The sequence below is a fragment of the Macrobrachium rosenbergii genome, chromosome 4, assembly GCF_040412425.1.
Source record: "Macrobrachium rosenbergii isolate ZJJX-2024 chromosome 4, ASM4041242v1, whole genome shotgun sequence".
Classification (NCBI taxonomy): Eukaryota; Metazoa; Arthropoda; class Malacostraca; order Decapoda; family Palaemonidae; genus Macrobrachium; species Macrobrachium rosenbergii.
This window is the reverse complement of record NC_089744.1, coordinates 43,349,099-43,369,586: the sequence shown is the minus strand read 5'-3', so window position 1 is coordinate 43,369,586 and position 20,488 is coordinate 43,349,099. Positions and strand designations below refer to the sequence as shown.

The 20,488-nt window shown below is 35.5% G+C and overlaps 1 protein-coding gene and 1 long non-coding RNA gene across 2 annotated transcripts in view; one reads left to right on the top strand and one right to left on the bottom strand.

The window, feature by feature from the left end:
• Positions 1–2,250: 2,250 nt before the first annotated feature.
• On the bottom strand, positions 2,251–7,123 carry LOC136833637 (pro-resilin-like). Its single transcript, XM_067095786.1, has 3 exons — positions 6,978–7,123; positions 4,906–5,025; positions 2,251–4,478 (listed from the first exon to the last, which is right to left on the bottom strand). The coding sequence occupies exons 1-3, from the start codon at positions 6,993–6,995 to the stop codon at positions 4,236–4,238; spliced, it is 381 nt and encodes a 126-aa protein (XP_066951887.1). The 5' UTR covers positions 6,996–7,123; the 3' UTR covers positions 2,251–4,235.
• An 8,391-nt stretch (positions 7,124–15,514) lies between these two features.
• Positions 15,515–20,488, top strand: part of LOC136833626 (uncharacterized) — a 15,488-nt gene continuing 10,514 nt past the window's right edge. The window contains exon 1 of the long non-coding RNA XR_010851536.1: positions 15,515–16,099. This is a non-coding gene — a long non-coding RNA (uncharacterized lncRNA). The remainder of the gene's footprint in view (positions 16,100–20,488) is intronic.

Here is a 20,488-nt window from a genome sequence, read left to right as displayed (position 1 = left end):
TCCATCAACTCTATCTCTAGATGGGCAAAACAAAATGGTTTCAGGTTTTCTACAAGTAAGACAGTTGCTGTTCGATTTATTAGGTGCATACGTCAAGAAACTGTACTAACTTTGAAACTTGATGGGTCTGCTCTACCATATACGGATGACGTAAAGTTTTTAGGAATGATTTTTTACCAAACTCACTTGGTCTAAGCATATTGAAAATTTAAAGTGCAAAGTAAAAAAATCTCTGTCTTTTGAAAGTGATCTCTGGCTTTAACTGGGGCTCAGATAAGAAATTTTTGCTACAACTATATGATGCACTATGTAGATCAAAGTTGGATTGTGGATGTCGGATTTATTCATCAGCATGCAAAAGTAAACTCCACGATTTTGATGTAGTCCACAATATGGGTTTACGTATTTGCTCTGGGGCTTTTCCAACATCTGTCGAGAGTCTTTATGTGGATACTCACCAACTTCCACTTGATTTACGACGAGAGGAGTTAGGCCTCTGATGTTTGATGAGGATTAAAAGTAGTGCTAACAGTCCATCAAATAAGGTTAGCCGTCAAGCCAAGGTCTTCTGTTCCAGTCCAGATCTGGCTAAATGATAATTTTATACAGACTCAGAATGTTCATGAATTGGCCCCTTCGAAAATTCCACCTTGGCTCATACCAAAAGCTGAATTGTGCAAGAAAAATATAGTGAAAAAGAACAACCCTGTTGAAGTAGTAAAGTCACTGTTTTTAGAACATGATGAAGTTCATAACGACTATAAAATTTATACAGATGGTTCGAAGTCAAGCAAATAAGTAGATTTACTTGTTGTCATATAATTTTTGTAATGTTGCAAAGCTGCCTCCTGCTGCTTCAGTATATACAGCTGAACTATCTGCCATTGTTAAAACCCTGGATATAGCATATCATTCAAATAACAAGTCTTGTGTCATATATTCAGATTGTTAAAGTGCTCTGGAAAGCCTGAACAATTATATAATTCATCCCATCCTTTAGTATAGAAGGCTCAGGCGTGGCTGTTTCGCATTTCGTGTAGGCGTCAAACAGTTTGTTTTTGTTGGATTCCTGGTCATGTTGGGATCCCAGGGAATGAAGAAGCAGACAGAGAAGCAAAGAATGCCTGTACCCAAGGAGAAATTGATATCAAAATAGTTCCTCACTTAGATTGAAAATCTCTATTCGCAATTATATACCAATTATACACTAGGTAAGTGGCAGGAGCTATAGTCATCTCTCCTTCTTGCTAATAATAAAAAGTAAAAAACTATTAGACCTCAAATAGGATTTTGGCAGTCATCCTATCAAAGCGACAGGAGGACTGAAGTTATTCTAACAAAGGCTGAGGGTTGGTCACTGCCGACTGGCACTGTTTTCTTCTTGATGGTAGTAGTGCCCCAGTGTGTGTTCATTCTGATAGCCTTTTGACGGCTGAGCACATTCTGGTTCACTGCACCAGGTATGCTAACGAGAGGCGGATATACCATCTAGATGATAAAACCGTGACTGAAATTTTAGGAGGCAACATTGATGCTGGTCCTGTTTTAAATATTTTAGAGGCTTGTGGTTTTTATAAAAATATCTTATAATTTTATATAGATATGTATTTTTTATCTTATTTATGGCAGTTTCTAATTCCATTAGAAATTAAATCTCTTCGATTTTACCGTTTTAAACATTGATCTTTAGAATATCTATTTTAAACTCATTATTTATATTATTTCCATTTTCATTTATTCTCATCACAGCGCTGAATGATCCTGTGGGTCCAAATGCTTGGCTTTATGCCTAAATCACCTATTCTATTCCATTCCATTCTCCTTTAGAACATAATACTTTTTCCTTTACTTTACCCAGTTATTTGATTCATTTACACTGGTTTCTCGAACTTGATGCACGTGACTCTTAATTACTGTAATCACCTAATGTAATATACAGTTTAATCTGTAAGCATCAGCAAGTGCCACTTTTACGATAAGCAGTTTCACCAAACTTGGTCGACTGCTCAGTTCGCTATATGGCGCAAGCATTGTCCTTACGTTCCTGAAGCGTTTAGGATAAAGCATTAGCATAGTAGTGATGGGGGAATGACAACGCTTTCCTCCTTCACAAATCCTGAAGTTTTCAGGATTTTCTGGAGCCCTTGTTTATGTGAGGAATGAAACTTCCTTCTAAAAGCAGAAACCAATATCTTCATCAGATCTCAGTATCATCGGCGGGTGACAGAAAAGGAAAATAAAAACGCAGAATGATAAAAACATTAACAAGTTTATTTCAGAGGAACAAGATCTCATAACAAACGCGTCTGTTTGAGATTAGTGGTCTCTGTAACCCATACATCATCATTACAAAGGAACAATTTGTGTTTGGGGCACGAGTAACAACCGAGTTGTCAACATTTATCGAAGCATCGATAAGCAGTACGATAAAACATAAAACTAAAGGAATCAAGAAATTATGAACGAATGTAAGTAATAATATATGAACATTTATACAGATAACGAGAAGGAAAACAATAACCAGTTGCAGAAGAAGAAACTGATGTATATAAAATTCAATCGGTATTTTTCGTAAAGGAAGTAGAAACAATGCTGTTACAGTTTTTGAAGCGAAAAGTAGAAATTATAAGAAAGACAAACTAGGCACGGGACAGAACATCACTGTTTGAACTCTCCTTAAAGGAATATGGAGTACATATCCACCAGTCGTAGTCCCAAAGTTTACTTCTTTAATTGGATTCCATTTCGCATAAAATGAAGTGAGGAAGAACAAGCACTTGAGCTAGAGAGCCTTGCATACATCAGAATGATTAAATTCAATCAGATGAAGAGATTTGAGACACTGCTAGAAATAGAAACTTTGGAAAGCATTAGAACCAATATACTGAAATGAGGTTAACCTACCATGCAATGAAAGCTAGAGAGATCTAAGAGCGTAGAAGTCAGTAGGCGATGAAGTATGCTCAAGAAGAGATCAAGTGATAAGAGCCATTGTTAGTCATTCGATTAAAGCGAAGTTTTAGCTATTGAAGAATGAAGTGAGGTCCTGAGTAATGAAAAGAAAAGTTTAGAGTAAAAAAATCGCCAGGAAGGTTAACGTATTAATCTCAAGTGATCAGAGGGAATGAACACATTTGGATATGATCCAACTAGATTGAACTAAGACTTAGAATAGGCTACTGAAGTTACACACGATCTGCGAATACCAACGAGAAATCAGAAACAAATACTTAAAAACAGATATTTGTAGATTCCAAGAAGACAACAATAATATATAGTTCCAATAAAGCGAGATGACAGAAACCAAGACTATATTATTACGGAAGTTAATTGAAACAAAGTTTCAGAAAATAGAGAAAAAGTCAGTAATGGTATCAGCAGAATGCTGTAGATAAAAATCGGAATGGCATATATATACTTCTAAAGGGCAAAGAAGACATTGGAGGTGTATAGCCTCTAATGACTCCATACACGTCTGGTGAAATAAAAGACAGGCCTAGAGATTCATTCATACGCAGTCATGTAAATCCATCTGTAATATTCATCAAAGGATGTAGAGGTCTTGTGAGGACCTCCATACTAAACAACCAAACGAGACTAACATTTGCAAAAAATTAAAAGTATTCACTAAGCTACTGTAACTTGAAGGTTCAACAACTTAACAGCCGTAAGAACAGCTAACCAATGTAAATCTCCATAGTAAATATTTTTCATATGTCTATTATCTAATTGAAAAGATACTACAGATACTGATAACCTTAAAAATGAGATTACCCGTTGATTACGATTTCAAGAAGCTAAATTAGTCTATCTCCAGTCTATCTGGCAGCTTCTGGCAATCCACTTCAGCAACCTGCAGGTAGACATCTTCGTGTGAAGATAAATACCTTTCAGGAACCAAATAAAGCAGAATATCCAAAGCCATTTTGAAGGACATAGCAGCACGCTTGTGCAATTCTCAAGGTTTCTGAACAATGCCCACGGATGTGTTTTTGGACATGATGGTTCTTGGTATAGATATCATCCGGAAACCGAACATTGAGATTCATTATTTTCAAGACAATTAGAACTTGTCCAACATTCCAGCGTAGGTCTAGGTCTCATATATAAATCGTCTTCGAAGCAAGGAGGATAGGCCTAAAAAGATCATTCAAGCTCACGATTGGAAGACAAAATTATACCACGGGGTTGGCTGAAATCTGTTGCTTAAAATTATGCTCTCTTTGTTCTGTAGATTACTGATATCCATCTCCAGTGTTCGGAACTGCTAGATTAGCTCCTCCTGACGGGCGTTCGTAGCTGATTTTGGCAATGTATCCTACGTCTCCTTCGACGGTGTACTTAACGATCTGGGTTCTTCCGTCAGGTAGAAGGACGCGGTACTCCCCTGAGGAGTTGGGTCCTTCCCTCTGTTCAGCGTGACCGTAATAGTTGTTCGTGGCTGGGTCGGAGTTTTCGTAGGAGAAGGAGTAAGAAGCCTTCGAGGGGAAAAAAAGATAGGTCCCGTCAGTCAAGACTCATCAAAATTAGTTTGAATCTGGGCGAGGAAGGATAAAATCAGTTGCCCCGCAGAGTGAGACAAGAGTACGAGTCTAGAAGCAGAAGGTAGGAAGAAAGAAAGGAAATAAACATGTAATTACAGAGTCGGGCAGAAGCACTAGCCTATTCAATAACGGATTCAGATCTTAGTACTTTAATGCTTATTTATTATTTTGCATCACATTCTCGTACTATTGTTATTTATTAATTATTGTATGTAATCTTGGTCTACCCAGACGAGCTTCTTGATATGCTCAGGACACTTTGCCAGACAGTTGAAGAGGATTTCATAATTCCATGTGAGAAAGACAGAGAGGAGACTAATATTTCCAATGCAGTATAAATAATAAGATAAATCATACTCACAGGGCCACCCGCTTCATCAGGTGCACTGTAGGATTCCGATGGGGGAATTAGATTCAGATTTGCTGCATCGTATTGAGGTAGAGCCGTTGCAGAGACGAGCATTACAGTAACCACGATAACCTAAGGATTTGAATAACAATGATAATAGTCAATTTTAAAATGAAAATGTGTAATAATCGCGACAATAATAAGCGAAAATTTTAATTTTCTAATGTACTTGTGATAACTTTATTCTTATCATTATCAGCCTACTTGTCTTACTAAAATAATCGAAAGAAAGCTGTAGGTTAAAATCAAACCTATTTTTTATATATTTTTTCCTCTTTACCTAATAATAATAACAGAATTTGATGAAACTTGTAATTATATTCATTAGGCGAACATCTCGAAGAAATAGCTGTTTGGTGGAAATAGGCTCAGATTTTAGGATTGGTTGCTATGAAACCATCTCAGCTCTATGCCGATTTCAATTAAATTTCAATAGTCTCAAAGACAGTCACCTAATGATTATATCTGTCCTGTTTCATCAAATTCCGTTCTCTTATTTTCAACGTATCTTGCACAACAAGGAAAGAATAAACAGCGTGGATTTACGAGAGGTTCAGTTCCTTGTTACCGGCTGCATATCTACTGTAAGTGGCCTCCTTGAGGTAAGGTTTCTTTTGAGGGTTGGCTTGCAAGAGTTTCGCATAAACTGGTAACGATCAAAACAGTCACAAATTGAAACAAGGTTAGTTAGCAAGATATATGCAAAATTGTGACCTCTAAGTAAGTTCGGTTTAAAAATGATTTATTGCAATTCTTTTCGATATTCAAATGCAAGATGCTTCTTTCTAAGTTCACTTTTTAAGATATAAAACGAAAAACTAATCGAATTCTAAGCTAATCGATAAAAAAAAATTCGATCATCGGCCAACAAGAGAAAATCTGACTGTTAGAAGAGTCTTCCGTAACTGACATTGCAAGCTGAACGAGATGCCTCGAGGATAAAGAAATTCTTCTTAGGCTTTCTGTTGTACTCAACAGCCTAAAACCAGCCTCGTGCCATCGACTCTTTCAGTGTTAAGAATAAAAGTAAATCACTACTCATAGAAGTAAGCGCACATTGGGAAGACAAAAGAAATTAGCTTTCCCATTTCAGAACCTGTTCTTTGAATGCCGATTCAAGAAGTCACATTTGAATATCATTTCTTTACCGTGATTGAGATTTCTCCCCCATATGGCGCGAAAGTCGCAAATAACTTCTCCTGGTCCTGCTCTTGGACACTTTCACCACACTCTCTCGTGAGAAGTACCGTCACAATTTACCGTGGGTGGCTCACGGTGGGCGGTACTAAAGTCTTTGAAGCGTCTCTTAGGCCCAGCTACAATTCATTTTGCCTTTTACTTTTCATCCGCTACTCCGTCTCGTTTCCGAGTACTCAGAAGTCCAGCCTTCGTAACTTCGCATTGTTTCGATTTTCCTTTCTCATATTAAAATATTTCACAAATATAATAATAATAAATAACAAAAGGTTATGTACATCAACATGCTCCACCCCCTACCACGTTAACAAGTAATAGTCTACGGTTAATAAACACCACATTTGGACTTTTTATCTCCCAACCCTGGGTCAATTTCTCATAAGCCTGCAGATTGAAAATGCCCTAGTCCCAACTGCAGAACGTTATGAAGGGTTCCTCGAATTAGAACTCGCCGTTCAAGCCCTCATTTATATTTCCGTCATTTTTCATAGTATGAGCGGACGCTAGGAATAATAGCAATAATATACTCGTACTCTCAAATCACAATGACTTCTATATTAAGTAAGCCCAAAAAGTAGAGAAAATTTAAATCGCAAATGCTTTCGTCCTAAGAGGCTGTCTCGCACGGAAGCTGATGCTCTGGTTACTTGACGTTGACAAAAATGAAAGCCGGCGAGAAATCTTTAGAAAGGTAGCTCTAACAACCTTCTTGATATTTCAGTGATATATCTCCACACTAAAAATACTGCATCACTAAAGGAAACGGAGACAGAGAGAACAGGAGGGGGTGGGGTGTGAAGGTTGGTGGCTGGGTGTAGGGTCCTTACCTTGAGGAACGCCGCCATGTCTTCGCTACTAGAGTGAAAGATATACTGCTATGGTGTCCAGCAGTCGAACGGTGTTTTATATGAGAACAAAGGCTTCCGTGATATCGGGTGCGTGCAGCTATACGTAATCATAATGACGAATCTGCCTGAGATAAAAGGGCTTCATTAGGCAAAGAATGAAAGTCATTTTAAATACTCAACGAGAGTTTTCTGGGAGTGAGATCCTAATGATTTGTGAACTGGAGCGCTTAGCTATTCGTAACGGAAGCAACCTACTTCATGTCTAGACTCTAGACCGTCATAAAAACACTTTTCCTTATTTTATCTATAATTATCTTTTCCCCTTGGAAGTCATAATTTTGTGGTTCATGAGTTTTTGTTAGTGGCGATGTTTTTTGTGTCATGAAATTGAATTATTAGTATTCATCTATCAGGATGTGCTTACAGATTTTCATTCATTTTAGTTTTCTGTAAAGAAAACTATTGTGCCGGCTTTGTCTGTCCGTCCGCACTTTATTCTGTACGCACTTTTCTATCAGCCCTCAGATCTTAAAAACTACTGAGGAGGCGAGAGGGTTGCAAATTGTTAAGTTGATCATCTACCCTCCAGTCATCAAACATACCAAATTGCATCCCTCTATCCTCAGTAGTTTTTATTTTATTTAAGGTTAAAGTTAGTCGTGATCGTGCTTCTGGCCGTGGTTAATGTTTCATGGGCCGCGGCTCATACGGCATTATACAGAGATAGATAGATCTATTTTCTGTGGCCTTGATTATACGATGTACAGAAAACTCGATTGCGCCGAAGAAACTTCGGCGCATTTTTTACTTGCTTTTATTGTTTCTTTTGATCTCTGTCTGTCTGTCTCTCTCTCTCTCTCTCTCTCTTATCTCAAAGCCTGATACTTCCTAGTCAACATTGTTCCTATTACGCTGTGGTTGTCTGATAACCTTAGCACAAATTGTATATATATATATATATATATATATATATATATATATATATATATATATATATATATATATATATATATATATATATATATATATATATATATATATATATATATATATATATATATATATATATATATATATATATATATATATATATATATATATATATATATATATATATATATATATATATATATATATATATATATATATATATATATATATATATATATATATATATATATATATATATATATATATACATATATATATATATATATATATATATACAAATATATATATATATATATATATATATGTGTGTGTTTGTGTGTGAGCGTGTTTGTGTGTGTGAGCGTTTTGCGTTTTGACATGTTTTAAACTTCGTTGACCAGCTCTGGATTTTTTATTTTCAACTACTTTCATGTTTTTGTGTTCTATTTCTTCTTTGATTTATGTTTGTTCTTTAGACCATTTGTGTCTGTAAGCGGGAAGGAAGAAAATGTTCCCTTCCGAAACTACTGAAGTTATTCCCATCACTTGAAGCTTTTGGTGGGCGGTATTTATTTATGTGTGTGTGTGTGTATATATATATATATATATATATATATATATATATATATATATATATATATATATATATATATATATTATGTATATATATATAATATTATATATATACATATACATATACATATACATATACATATACAGATTAAAAGACTTCCACTGTTTTTTTTAACAATAATTAAAGCCCACCAAAAACTTCAGGCAATGGGAATGATTTCATTAGCTTTCGGAAGGGAAAATTACAAATCAAAGAAGAAATGAAACACTCAAAACATGAAGAGTAGTTGGAAGTAAACAATCCGGAGCTGAGCTGGTAAATAAAGTGTAAAACCTATCATTCGTCAAAAAAGCAATATATATATATATATATATATATATATATATATATATATATATATATATATATATATATATATATATATATATATATATATATATATATATATATATATATATATATATGAGTGTATATATATATTGATAAGTGTAGTGATGCGATAAATCAGAGAAAAGAAAGTAGCAATAAGTGCAAAGGTGGGGGTAAGGGAAGGAGTTGTGAATGGGGTGTTGAGCCAGTTCTCGTTTATAGATGTGAATTGTCGATTCTGAATGTGAATGAAAAAAATACTGAGGCTATCGAAGTGAATTATTTGCACTGAGTGTGTGTGTGTGTGGCATAGAAAGAATTAAAAGGGTGAGAAATGTGGAGATACGTAGAAGAGGTGAATAGGTTAGCAAGGGTGAAAAGAAAGGATGGAATAAGAGTGTTTTGAAGCGCTCCAGTCACGTGGCAAAGAATATATGATAGGTTGGTGACAAGGGTGTAATTTCGGAAGTACTGGGAAGGAGGAGGAGAGGGAGACCTGGAAAGAGCTGGATAGATAGTGCGAAAGAGGAAGTGAGTGGGTGCAAGAAAGGGGTAAATGACGCAGTAGTGTCTGAGAGTCCGGTGGCTGCTGAGCCTCCTGCGCCGGTGTACGAGGCAGCGTATGTGGTGAAGGTTTTCTGCACAGGGAGTTCATCTAAGATTCAGTTATTAATGTTGTACGGATGATGCAGTGATCGTTGCCGTGTCTTTTCTCGGGGACATTTCCTGTTAGTTGGAAATGTTTAATATTGAAAATAAACTTATTCTCTCGCCTATTTTTGTATTTCTCTCAGAAATTGCATCCGTCAAGTTTCACCTAATTTTCTGGAGCACACTTCTCTTACTGAAAGCGACCACACTGTCTGTTTTCATATCTTTAAGTAGGTAAACAGAAATTGCCTCTCATAACTCTTGAAGTCATCTTTAAGATAGGTCTGAAAACCTTGTATTTACAAATAGTCCTAGATTAACTCACGGCAAACTGGCCACAGCATTTTATCCAGGAATTAGCTTATACAGATATTGCTTCGCTTTACAGTAATGAGATCATTTTCTCACGTTTATGAAGTTTTTTTTCTTTTTTTTTTTTTGAGGGATGAGCCATTTTCATTAGAAATGTTACCATAAAACTATAAAATAGGACTAACCCTGATGAAAATCCTTTACCTTAAATCTGACATGAGGGAGCAAAGCAGCCAGCGTAACGGAAACGTTATGCAAACATTACACAGACTTGCACAATAAGCGTGCAGCCTTGCAAGTGAATCCAATTAAGTTAGCACATCGCCCTTTACCCATCAGTTTAGAAACTCCGGTGAAATCGCATGCCTGCTGATAAGGCCTGGGAGAGCGAAAATGCTACGTTGATTACATACAGGGCTACAAAAACCAGCATAATATCTTTCTTGTATTCCACATGAAGAGAGGTTACAGATGTGTGGTTTAAATGTTCAGTATAATGTCTCTGTTGCCAAAGGTATTCAAAATCTTTAAAGGCTCATTCAAGCTATTATTTTTTCAGTGATATGTAAACAAATAACATTTCGAGAAATTTTGCTGGGGCTATTTGATGCGAACTGGTGCTATGAAAATCGTTTAATAAAACATGTTTTCCCCCTTTCTCTCTCTCTCTTTCTCCCTGTTTTATTTACTTTAGTCAGGCATAAAAAGTTTTCACAGAGGGTCTACACATAGATCCACCTGTAAATGAGACAGTAGGAGAATCCCCACATTATTTGCTATATGGTTATCAGAAAAGACTGCCCAAAAACACGTTATTAGACGATGCAACACCACCCAGACATATTTATAACTATGATGGCTATGTTACATGGGAAACCAGACATACTTATGAGACAAAAGGGAACAATCAGGCATTTCGCATTAGAAGATCACGCTCTACTATTGTCATTCATTGATAAACAATTTAATGAGTGTATTCTGTTAAAAGAACAGGAATATATATATATGTAATTTTGATAACCTATATAAGAATACTAATGCTTATCCCTGTATTCAAGAAATTGTGTTAAACCAAAATCAAGAAAAAGATGTATGTACCGCAAACTATGCTAAACCTTTTGAAGCACTTATAATTGATCAAGAAATCTTTCTATTTTCACTAAATGCTGTTGTAGCTAAAATTAAACGTCGCAACATTAATACAGATATAAAGTTTAAAAATTTTAAATCTTTTACATCATATCAGTTAGTGATAGCAAACCAATTATATTATGAACCCCATCTTTTCACAACATATAAATTCAACAAACATGTGCCATATAAGAATTACTCATATAAAATAGGTGAATTTAAGTTGTCTCAGTTAGACTTATGGAAGCTTGAAAATTTGAACTATGTTGATGAATATTTCTACTATAAAGAAACTGTCGCCCCAATTTTATCATTAGTAAATCTGGTGGTAATAGTAATAACTGTTATTTTGTTTATCCTGGTAGTGAGAAATCTTATTATCAGAAAAATACAAGGGATATTGACAGAACTCAATAATAGCAATAATTGACAATTGATGTTAACATTATTTGTTACATGATAATAATTTCATATGTTTATTGTTCATATGTTCATTTAATATACTTATGAATTAATATACTTATGATCTGATATGTTTGAAATTTTGATATGATTATTTTGTTTGAAAACAATTTTTATTATGTCCATTGTTGCATTTTATTGTAAATTTAATTACTATTGTATTCATTTAATTATGTTTAATTAAACATTAAAGACAATGTTTGGTAGGTGACCAAGTGATGTAATGACAACTAGGAGAATATTAGTTAGGAATAGCGTAAATATAAAAGAGAGAAAAAGAAATGAGAGAGAACCAGTAATAGAAATGATAGAGAAAAAGAGAGAAAGAGAGAGAGTGAATAATAAAGAAACGAGAGAGAGAGGGAGTAACGACACTTCCTGTGTTGTGATTATAAAGCCAAAGCACAGGTTCCAGTAATCTAACCACAATCATAACAAAAATGCCTAACTGTCCTACCTGTGAGCTGACCTTTCAACTTTCGCTGGAACCAGAAGACTTCTGGTGACGTCATTAGTCCCACCCACAAAGGAGGGCTTAAGGTCAATTAATCACACCCAAAGGGACGCCATTAGATAATCTCCAACCACTTAGGACATCTACAAGGCAGAACAGAAGCTATTGCCTCCCTATTGGTGGGATGGGCATTTCCTTTGAAAAACCTTCAAAAGCAAGCTTCAAGATAGAGAAGAAGATAGATAGAAAAGAAGATAGATAGAGAGAGAAGAGCCTTAGAGGAGTGAGGTCGTGAGCCTCACCAGTTGTGGGTTGAGAAGAAAGAAAGGCTAATACTTCGATTCACCAAATTTGTATAAATATTGTATATTTTATTAGTGTGTTAATGAAGTAGGAAAACTACATTGTGTCTTCCTAAGCCTCCTGGGACTCTAATAAGATTACAACAATAAAGAAAGAACATCATAACATTTGGTAACATCATTACAAATGGTGACTACATCATTACACACCACTTGATCATGATTTACCAGGATATCCAAATTAAAAAAAATTGTACACCACTCATGCATATGTGAAAAGTACGTGCTTGCTTTTCTTCTATGCTATTAACTACTTTAATATAAGTTTTCCCGTTGATTGTTTTTCCAGTTTTTCATTTATTTAATGAGAAAAAGTGTAATCAAAAGACCTACCCATCAAAAGCGAACTCTGAATATTTCTCATATATATTTATAGAAGACTTTTGAGATACAGTGATAGCTTCAATGCCCATGCAAGTTCACATTAAGTTTTGCTATACATACATCAAATGATTCTAAGGATATTAATAAACAACAGCCAAAAGCAGTATGAAAAATTCAGTTTAAGTGCCATGTTGTTATCGACCACGACGTGCAGTTTGCCAGTATTCTTTGGATATTACAGTTTACATAAGGAACCTTTAATGTGTAAAAAGTTTATAAACAGAACTCCGAGACACATAGTACAGCAAATATCACTTATATTCAAAGCAAGATTCTTCAAATATACTCTGAGATTATATTTAAAGGACCTTGATTCAAAGAATATATATTTAGATCTTCGGAGTAAACGCACTTAACGATTCAGCCGAGTTCTAAAGGACTGAGATGAAAGATGTCTGAGAATGCAATGTATTTGCTAGTATGAATCTGAGAGAGTCGAGTCAGTTTAGTTCCATTCAAGTGTGCCACTCGCACTCGGATGTTCAGTTACTTCATAAACAGTTACACGCTCTGTATTTAGAAGACTACTTGCAAAAACGTACCGTGTACAGGCTGGATACTCGTATTCAAGAAATTGTTTTAGGTCTAATCATATTTTGTATATACGTGACTGGACTGACAAATCAATTGCCTAAGACACCTAATTTTATTCTCCATAAAGGGCATCGGGTTTACAAATGAGAAACAAATTTATGTTCTTCCCGAAGTTAAGAAACACATGACATTTAAGCACTTAGTACTAAAGGAAATGAAAATTACTTTATATTGGCAGGGATGGTGATATTCGGAAAAATATGATGTAATACAGTCCTTATTATTGATAAAGTCAAGTGACTTAGGTGTGCTGCTGCTTTGCAATTTGTCTCAAAGTGCTCAAATAGACAATGTTATAAGGGTTTCAGGACATTATCATAGAAATATTACCATTGTTAAAAAAATATTGTGATCAGTGTCTTGTCAAAAAACTTGTGATTTATTGGTTAGAAAAGAGAAGACAATTGCAACTCTCTATTATAAACTACTTAAGATACAACTATGAAGCTACAAATTATATTTAATAGCGCGGCAACATTAGTAAAGTGTTGCACCTCTGGATAGGATTACTCCTGTATTGTGTGAGCAGCACTTTCTACCTATGAAAACTAGTACAATATTTAAGATATGTGATATAATTCATCGCATTATCAATACTGGGTGTCCAAAACATTTGAAAGATTTGCTGTACATGATACAGACAACAAATGGACTCAACACACGACCGGCTACAGAACGTTTCAAGTTGCCTGAACCAAGATGCACATCGCATGTTCATTAAAGTCTTCAAACTTGCGGCCTTAAGACTTCACTGTAAACTTAGTGAAAAAAGTATCACAATCCTAGAAAATCGTTCAGACAACAGCCTATAAAATTACTATCTGGCAACTTTATGCTAATTGCACAAGGCCGACCCACAGCTATTACTCATGATGTATTTCACGAATTCCCCATATTCTCTCGTTTCATCTGGATTTTTTGTTTTACTCTGATATGGTAGCAATATATAACTAAATTAAAGGATGTTACTGTTATACTTCCAAGTCTACTAGTATTTGTAACTATTACTTTTTTCGTCTAAGTAGCATTTGTAAGTAATTGTGATTTACATTGAATTTACATTTTTATGTTGAATGGTATTATAATGAATTATTTAGTTTTTAACAAAAACTTCTTGCATATTTTGTACATTTAACCTTTGAATGGTATTATAATGAATTATTTAGTCTTTGCATATTTTGTACGCCTAATGCAACAGTCATTCAACCGTGAACCCCGATATGTTATGCAGGTTCTTTAACATACTCAGGACGGGGCTTCATGATGACGGCAGATGCAACAAACAAAGGAGGGAAAACAACAAAACAATAAAATAAGCTATTAATTTATTTACAAAGACAAATTTACAAGTGAGTCAGGTCTGGTAAAAAGATAAACTCTAAATACAAACAAATAAGCCAAAAGGCAGCACAGTATTAATGTAAACAAAAGTGGAAACAATAAAGAGTAAAAATAAACAGCAGCATCATCTAGACCAAGACAGCCCTCATGCACAACAGGGACAAGACCCACAAACCAGAATACCCCGATGGAGACGTCAGGACAGCCTCACGCTGCATTAAAGATGTGCCACACTCCACCTTACGTGCTCCACTTCGTAGGCGTGCTCCAATTTGCTGCTCAAAAACTCGACCAACGTCGACTCCAAAACTGCCGAAGATTCGTTTAACCAGACCCGACTGGCGAAAAAAACGGCAGTCACCGACGAGAACATCAAAACAAAAAAACTTGCAACAGTCCATTCAAAACCATTAACGTGACAACGTATTTACACTTCCTTTCCTTCTTTCGCTTTATCCGTCTATATACGGTTGTTTTGTTGATGCTAAGCTTGTAAGCTATGTCAGTTATCGAAATATCAGTCTTATACTAATTAATGATGAGGTGTTATGTGTTATGCGTTTGTCCGATTTCCATCTGCAAGACTGTTGACTTTTCCCGCCCATGTGTGACGTCATAAGTAAGAAGCAAAATTATGGAAACTATTTTTTCTTTTTTTATAGCGTATTTTCAACAGACATTATAAAATATATCTTAAATTTAAGAAACAGTTGTTATATATTATATGTCAGTAATTGTACTTGAAGTTTGGAATCAAACTTTAGGTTCCTCCCTCACTCTTCTTCCCAGCAATCTAAAGTGAATTTTTCAAAAGGTTTCGTACATCTTTCTGGAAAAGAATTTTTATTTTTGCCTTTTATTTATACAAATAATACTGCCTGTATGAAAAGTAATGATACTCAGTTAAGAAAAACGCATCTCCAATTACATAACAAAATAATGTTATTGTTTCGGGAACGAAAACTCCTTGAAACTTGTTGCAGTATACCTTTGAGGCTTTGAGTACTGTAGTGTCACGGCGTAGAATTGTGATATACATTAAGCTCCTACTTGATACGAAGACCGAAAATATCAAGTCTTTTCAAGAAAAACTAGACTTATTTTCTGTGCGTTCTGATAGTGTGGGTTCAGCAGCTGATATGGAGTACAACGAATGCCTTTTGAACGTCTTTGCAAAATTGTGCATTGAACAAAATGAATTTGTGGGTTGCACAGAACGCCTTCGGTGGAGTGGAACCGGGAAAGAAGCCTAGTTTAAGAGTCAAGTGAGGTGCAGATCATGCCGTTTTCAGTTGTTTGCCAGCATTGTAAATTCTATTCAAGGCAATATAGATAATGTACTATCTTTTAGAATATATATAATTAAAGCATAGACAATTACTCTTTAAATAATGTATTTTACAAAAACACTTCGGAAGCTTATCACGAAACTTAGCATTCACTAAGTCACAACACAACAGTATAGCAAAAGGACTGTCAACGTGTTAGCTATCTGCTGGCAGTGGATAAGGGTTCCGCCTCCATTACAAAAAGAAAGGTTAGTGTGGATTTTTTTAAGAAGTTGATGTGTGAATATGATTTAATCTGGAACTTGAGTCACATAGTCGTCTAACGTTTTTCCACGAAATTCGTTTATGAAATATGCATTAAATTGTTTGCGGAGTATTCTTAGACCTATCGGCATGTAGTTGGTTAGGCGGTAAAATTGCAGTGAAAGGCAACACGGCCAAATGGCAAGGAAATACACTTTTCTAGGTCATTTTGATGTGTTTCGCACAAATTTCACATTAAAATTCGTCGGAAATTGATAGTTTCTTAGAAATACCTGGATTATTTTCTCCCATTTAATACTTTTAGGGGTTTGATACTGGCGGTGCATGTGTTTGTTGTCTGCCAAATGGAATGTCCCTTCGCCGAGTTTGGTACTGGCCGGGGTGTTGGGGGTTGGGTACCCATACATTAACAAGTTATTGCACTTGTCGGACGGGATATGAACCTTATTTTTTCGTCCTTTGGTCATGCATAAGTTAGGAGCTGTGACCTGGTTACTTCTGTGAGAGGTTAGGTTAGGTTGTGTGGGTTTCACTGATAAGGAAATATGTTATTCTGATTGATTTTGATGTGTTATGCACGAATTTCACCTTGAATTTCGGCGGAAATTGATGGTTTTTGGTCCATTTATGTACATGGAGTTAGCTCCAAAACCATGAATTTCCGACGAAATTGAAGGTGAAATTCGTACTAAACACATCAAAATCAGTCAGAAAAACATATTTCTTTGTCATTATGGCGTGTTGCCTCTTACTCCAATAATACCGGTTAGGCTAGGTCTTTATGATGATCTGTATTTATTGTCCTCTCTCAATATAGAAAGCATGAAAAACGTGAAAATTTATAGTGTGATGGCGTAGAATATTTCTGTTTTTTCCTTTTAATTTTCCAATTATAGCAACTTTTATGACAAAATCATTGCGATGGTCTACCAACAGAATTGCTTTTTTTATCGTCATTTATGAATACACTTGTGTCCCATGTTGTTGATTTCCGTCGGAAATCGATATTTCTGACTCCACTTGGTGGACCAAAAGCCTGAAGGAGGCATCAGTTTCCAACAGAAAGAAATGGAAGTCATTTAACACCCATGAAAACATTTGAAAACCGTAATTCCTCACTGGTAAAGAAAGGCAGCGCCTGTATTGTGCATTGGCGGGTATATCACTAGATATGCGAAGAAACTAGACCTAGTAATAGGCCTAGTTTGTTAGAATCCGTTCTTGAATGGTAATCACATAGTTTCATTTTAAACAACCTAACCTAACGTAACTTAGTATATAATATCCTGGTCCCAACCTGACTAGCTGAACCCTACCCCTTTTTAAGGTTAGTATCGTACCATAGGCCTAATGGCTAATGGAAGTATGGGGTTGGTCTTCGTCATCAAACTCTTCATCCAGTCTCGAGAGTTAGAACTAATTTTCTCTCTTCGATGTGAATAATCGGGATGTTTGTATTAAAACGGTGTATGTATGTGTACATATATGTGTGTGTGTTTGTGTGTATATATATGTAAAAAAAATATCGAAAACCCTAATTAATTTAAAAATCAATTACGATGACGTTGTTATAAAATAAAAGTTGTTGCAATCGGCGAGGTATGCTATACGACATCCCGGTATTATACGATATTAATACCAAAAAAATTAGTAGTACATAACGCGCTCATGGACGTACACCACTTGTTTAGATGTCGTCATTTCCCATCAACAGAAAATTAATTGCAATATTATCATATATTTTACAGCACGGCTTAACGTTAAGTTTTCGCAGATTTTTTATACTTTGCTGTTTTAAGTTATTCGTGTTTACTGTTTTCATAAAGTTCAGAATCAATAAGGCTTACACAGAATGTAAAATGTAACAATACAAACAGATTACAGCTAACCTTGCCATAGAATAACCAGCACAGGTCAGAACATTAAATTTGGTTTCCAAGATAAAAGTACACATTCAAATAACTCGTATTTCAACTCACTTGTTATCAGGTCAATCCGAGCCTATCCCGGACTCTTCAAGGTAATCGAGATCTGTTCAGTAACCACAGAAAGAATGGCAGAATTATTCAAAACTACCTACCTCGTAATTTTTCTTGGGCATGCGCAACAACGTCATGGACTTTTGCAGTTATCAGACATCTTAGGAACAATTTCATGAGGTAGCCAGCCTACCGTACAAGCTGAGAAAATGCGAGACAATGCTGAAGTTAGTTGAATCCAATTCATACAAATGCATCAGAAGTGTATATTTTTCAACAATGAACAGAGTTTTCGAGAGGAATCAAATCTGGAAGAGTGTGGTGTTCCACTCAATGTAATTGAGAATGAGGCATATTTATAAGAAGCGTATTCGTAGGATATTATGAGTGATACTTACACTTTGAGCTAGCCTGAAGCGGCCAAGTATTTCATTCCTTGAATGAGATCGTGCTGGAAGGAATGAACTACTGGGATCACTTCCTTAAGCATCTGCTGCTCGAAGACCCACCCACCCAAGTACCGTGCACGCCCAATACTGCGTATCTCCGATTTTGATTTACTTTTAGAGTGAATAATGTTTTGGGTTTTGCAACGGAAGCTTTCTCATGGTCGCAAGTGTTGTATGTAGCCTTTTCAGTAATCCAGGCGAAGCCGCGGTTGATGCGTAATGGAAAAAAAATCTACCAAAGCTTTTTCAGTTACAGTGATTGGGAACCTTACGAACATACTAAAGAAGTTCCACATAAAACTGGTCCTGCTACGTTTATCAATACGTTGGATTTTCAGACATCTTTTTTTTCCCCCTCTTGTTATTCGCCGCTGAAAGGGAACCCCCTTTTTAAGAGTGTCCGTTTGCCAGTATCAGGGAGAGGGTGATAGGGACCATCAGTTTTTATTTTTTTTACTACCAGGTTATAGGCCCATGGCCAAAGTTTCTTTGATACTCATGGTTACTGGTTAATTACTAAGACCTTTATGTTTTTACTTTGATCGTTGATATAAATAGGAAGTTGCCACTAACTGGCTGAATGTAAAATTCCAATTATTTCATTTGTATTTCACATATCTGGGGGAACAGCGGAAGGTCAGTAAACTGACCCAAAGAGCTGAAAAATATGCTTTACAATACGTAGCCTGTCAAACGATACTACCTAAAAGAAAATGAAACCAATATACAACGGCGGAATTTGCCAAACAATTGTTTGGGTTTTGAAACTATGCTACCTCTCCTTTTTTTGTTGGGGCGGTGAAGGTTGTCCATGAGGCCAACTTAGTGGATAAAGCACCTGGCTCTTGACCTCAGTGCACCTGAATTCGCACCTGATGTGTGCTGCATTGTGCTTACCAACTGACATCTCCGGTTTACTGTAATGTCATCTTTGTCTTGCGTTTAGTATTTATTCCTTGGGTTACCATTGCAGTCATTCCAGTATATTAGGAAATGCAACGGTAGGCTGGATTACACATTTAAATGAAGCCAGCTTATGCCATTACGGGCCCTCTCCTAAAGGAGGCCCGTAAGTGTGGTAAATTCTTGCAGGCATAAGAGGCCTATTGAGAACCTGTGGAATCTGCTAGACTGACGGAGACGAACGCTCAGCGCGACAAGTCTCTTTATTGAGACACAGTTTACCAAGGCATGAAGGGTACACTGGTAATACTGATGCTAGTACGATTAATTAATAATAATCAAAATAACAATATTATTATTATTATTATTATTATTATTATTATTATTATTATTATTGCTGAATTGCAAAGATGAATTTATAATAAGTTTTTCTTTTTCTCATCATTCCTTTCTCTGTCGTGGAAAAGTCAAGTTAAAATTGTCCAGGATTCATTCCGTCAAAGGGATGGTATGGACACACTCAGAAACGTTCATATTAACAGCATAAATACAGAATTGCCTTTAAAAGCTGAGAGAATGCGAAATAAGAGTGTTATTAACTGAACTCTGCTGATGGATCACAATTCATAATGATATATGTATGCGTCTTTGTCATTATTATTATTATTATTATTATTATTATTATTATTATTATTATTATTATTATTATTATTATTATTATTATTATTATAACTTGTACCTTTCACGGGCTATGCTGCATACAGACATAGAAAGAAAGACAGTAATTTACTTGATAATTACATTTATTTATTTTTACCTTTGCATCTTGTTAACAGTATGACGAGTGTTATATCTTGCTACCTCATTGATACTTAAATTATTCCTTCATTTATTTATATTGAATTAGTTCTTTTTAGTGTATTATTGAGGTGACTTTGCGTCAACACAGACTAACCCGTTGATCAGTCCTTCCATTTTCAAAGAATGATAAGGAAATTTTATAATTTTTATACCTTAGAAAACTTAGTTACCAGATCGGATT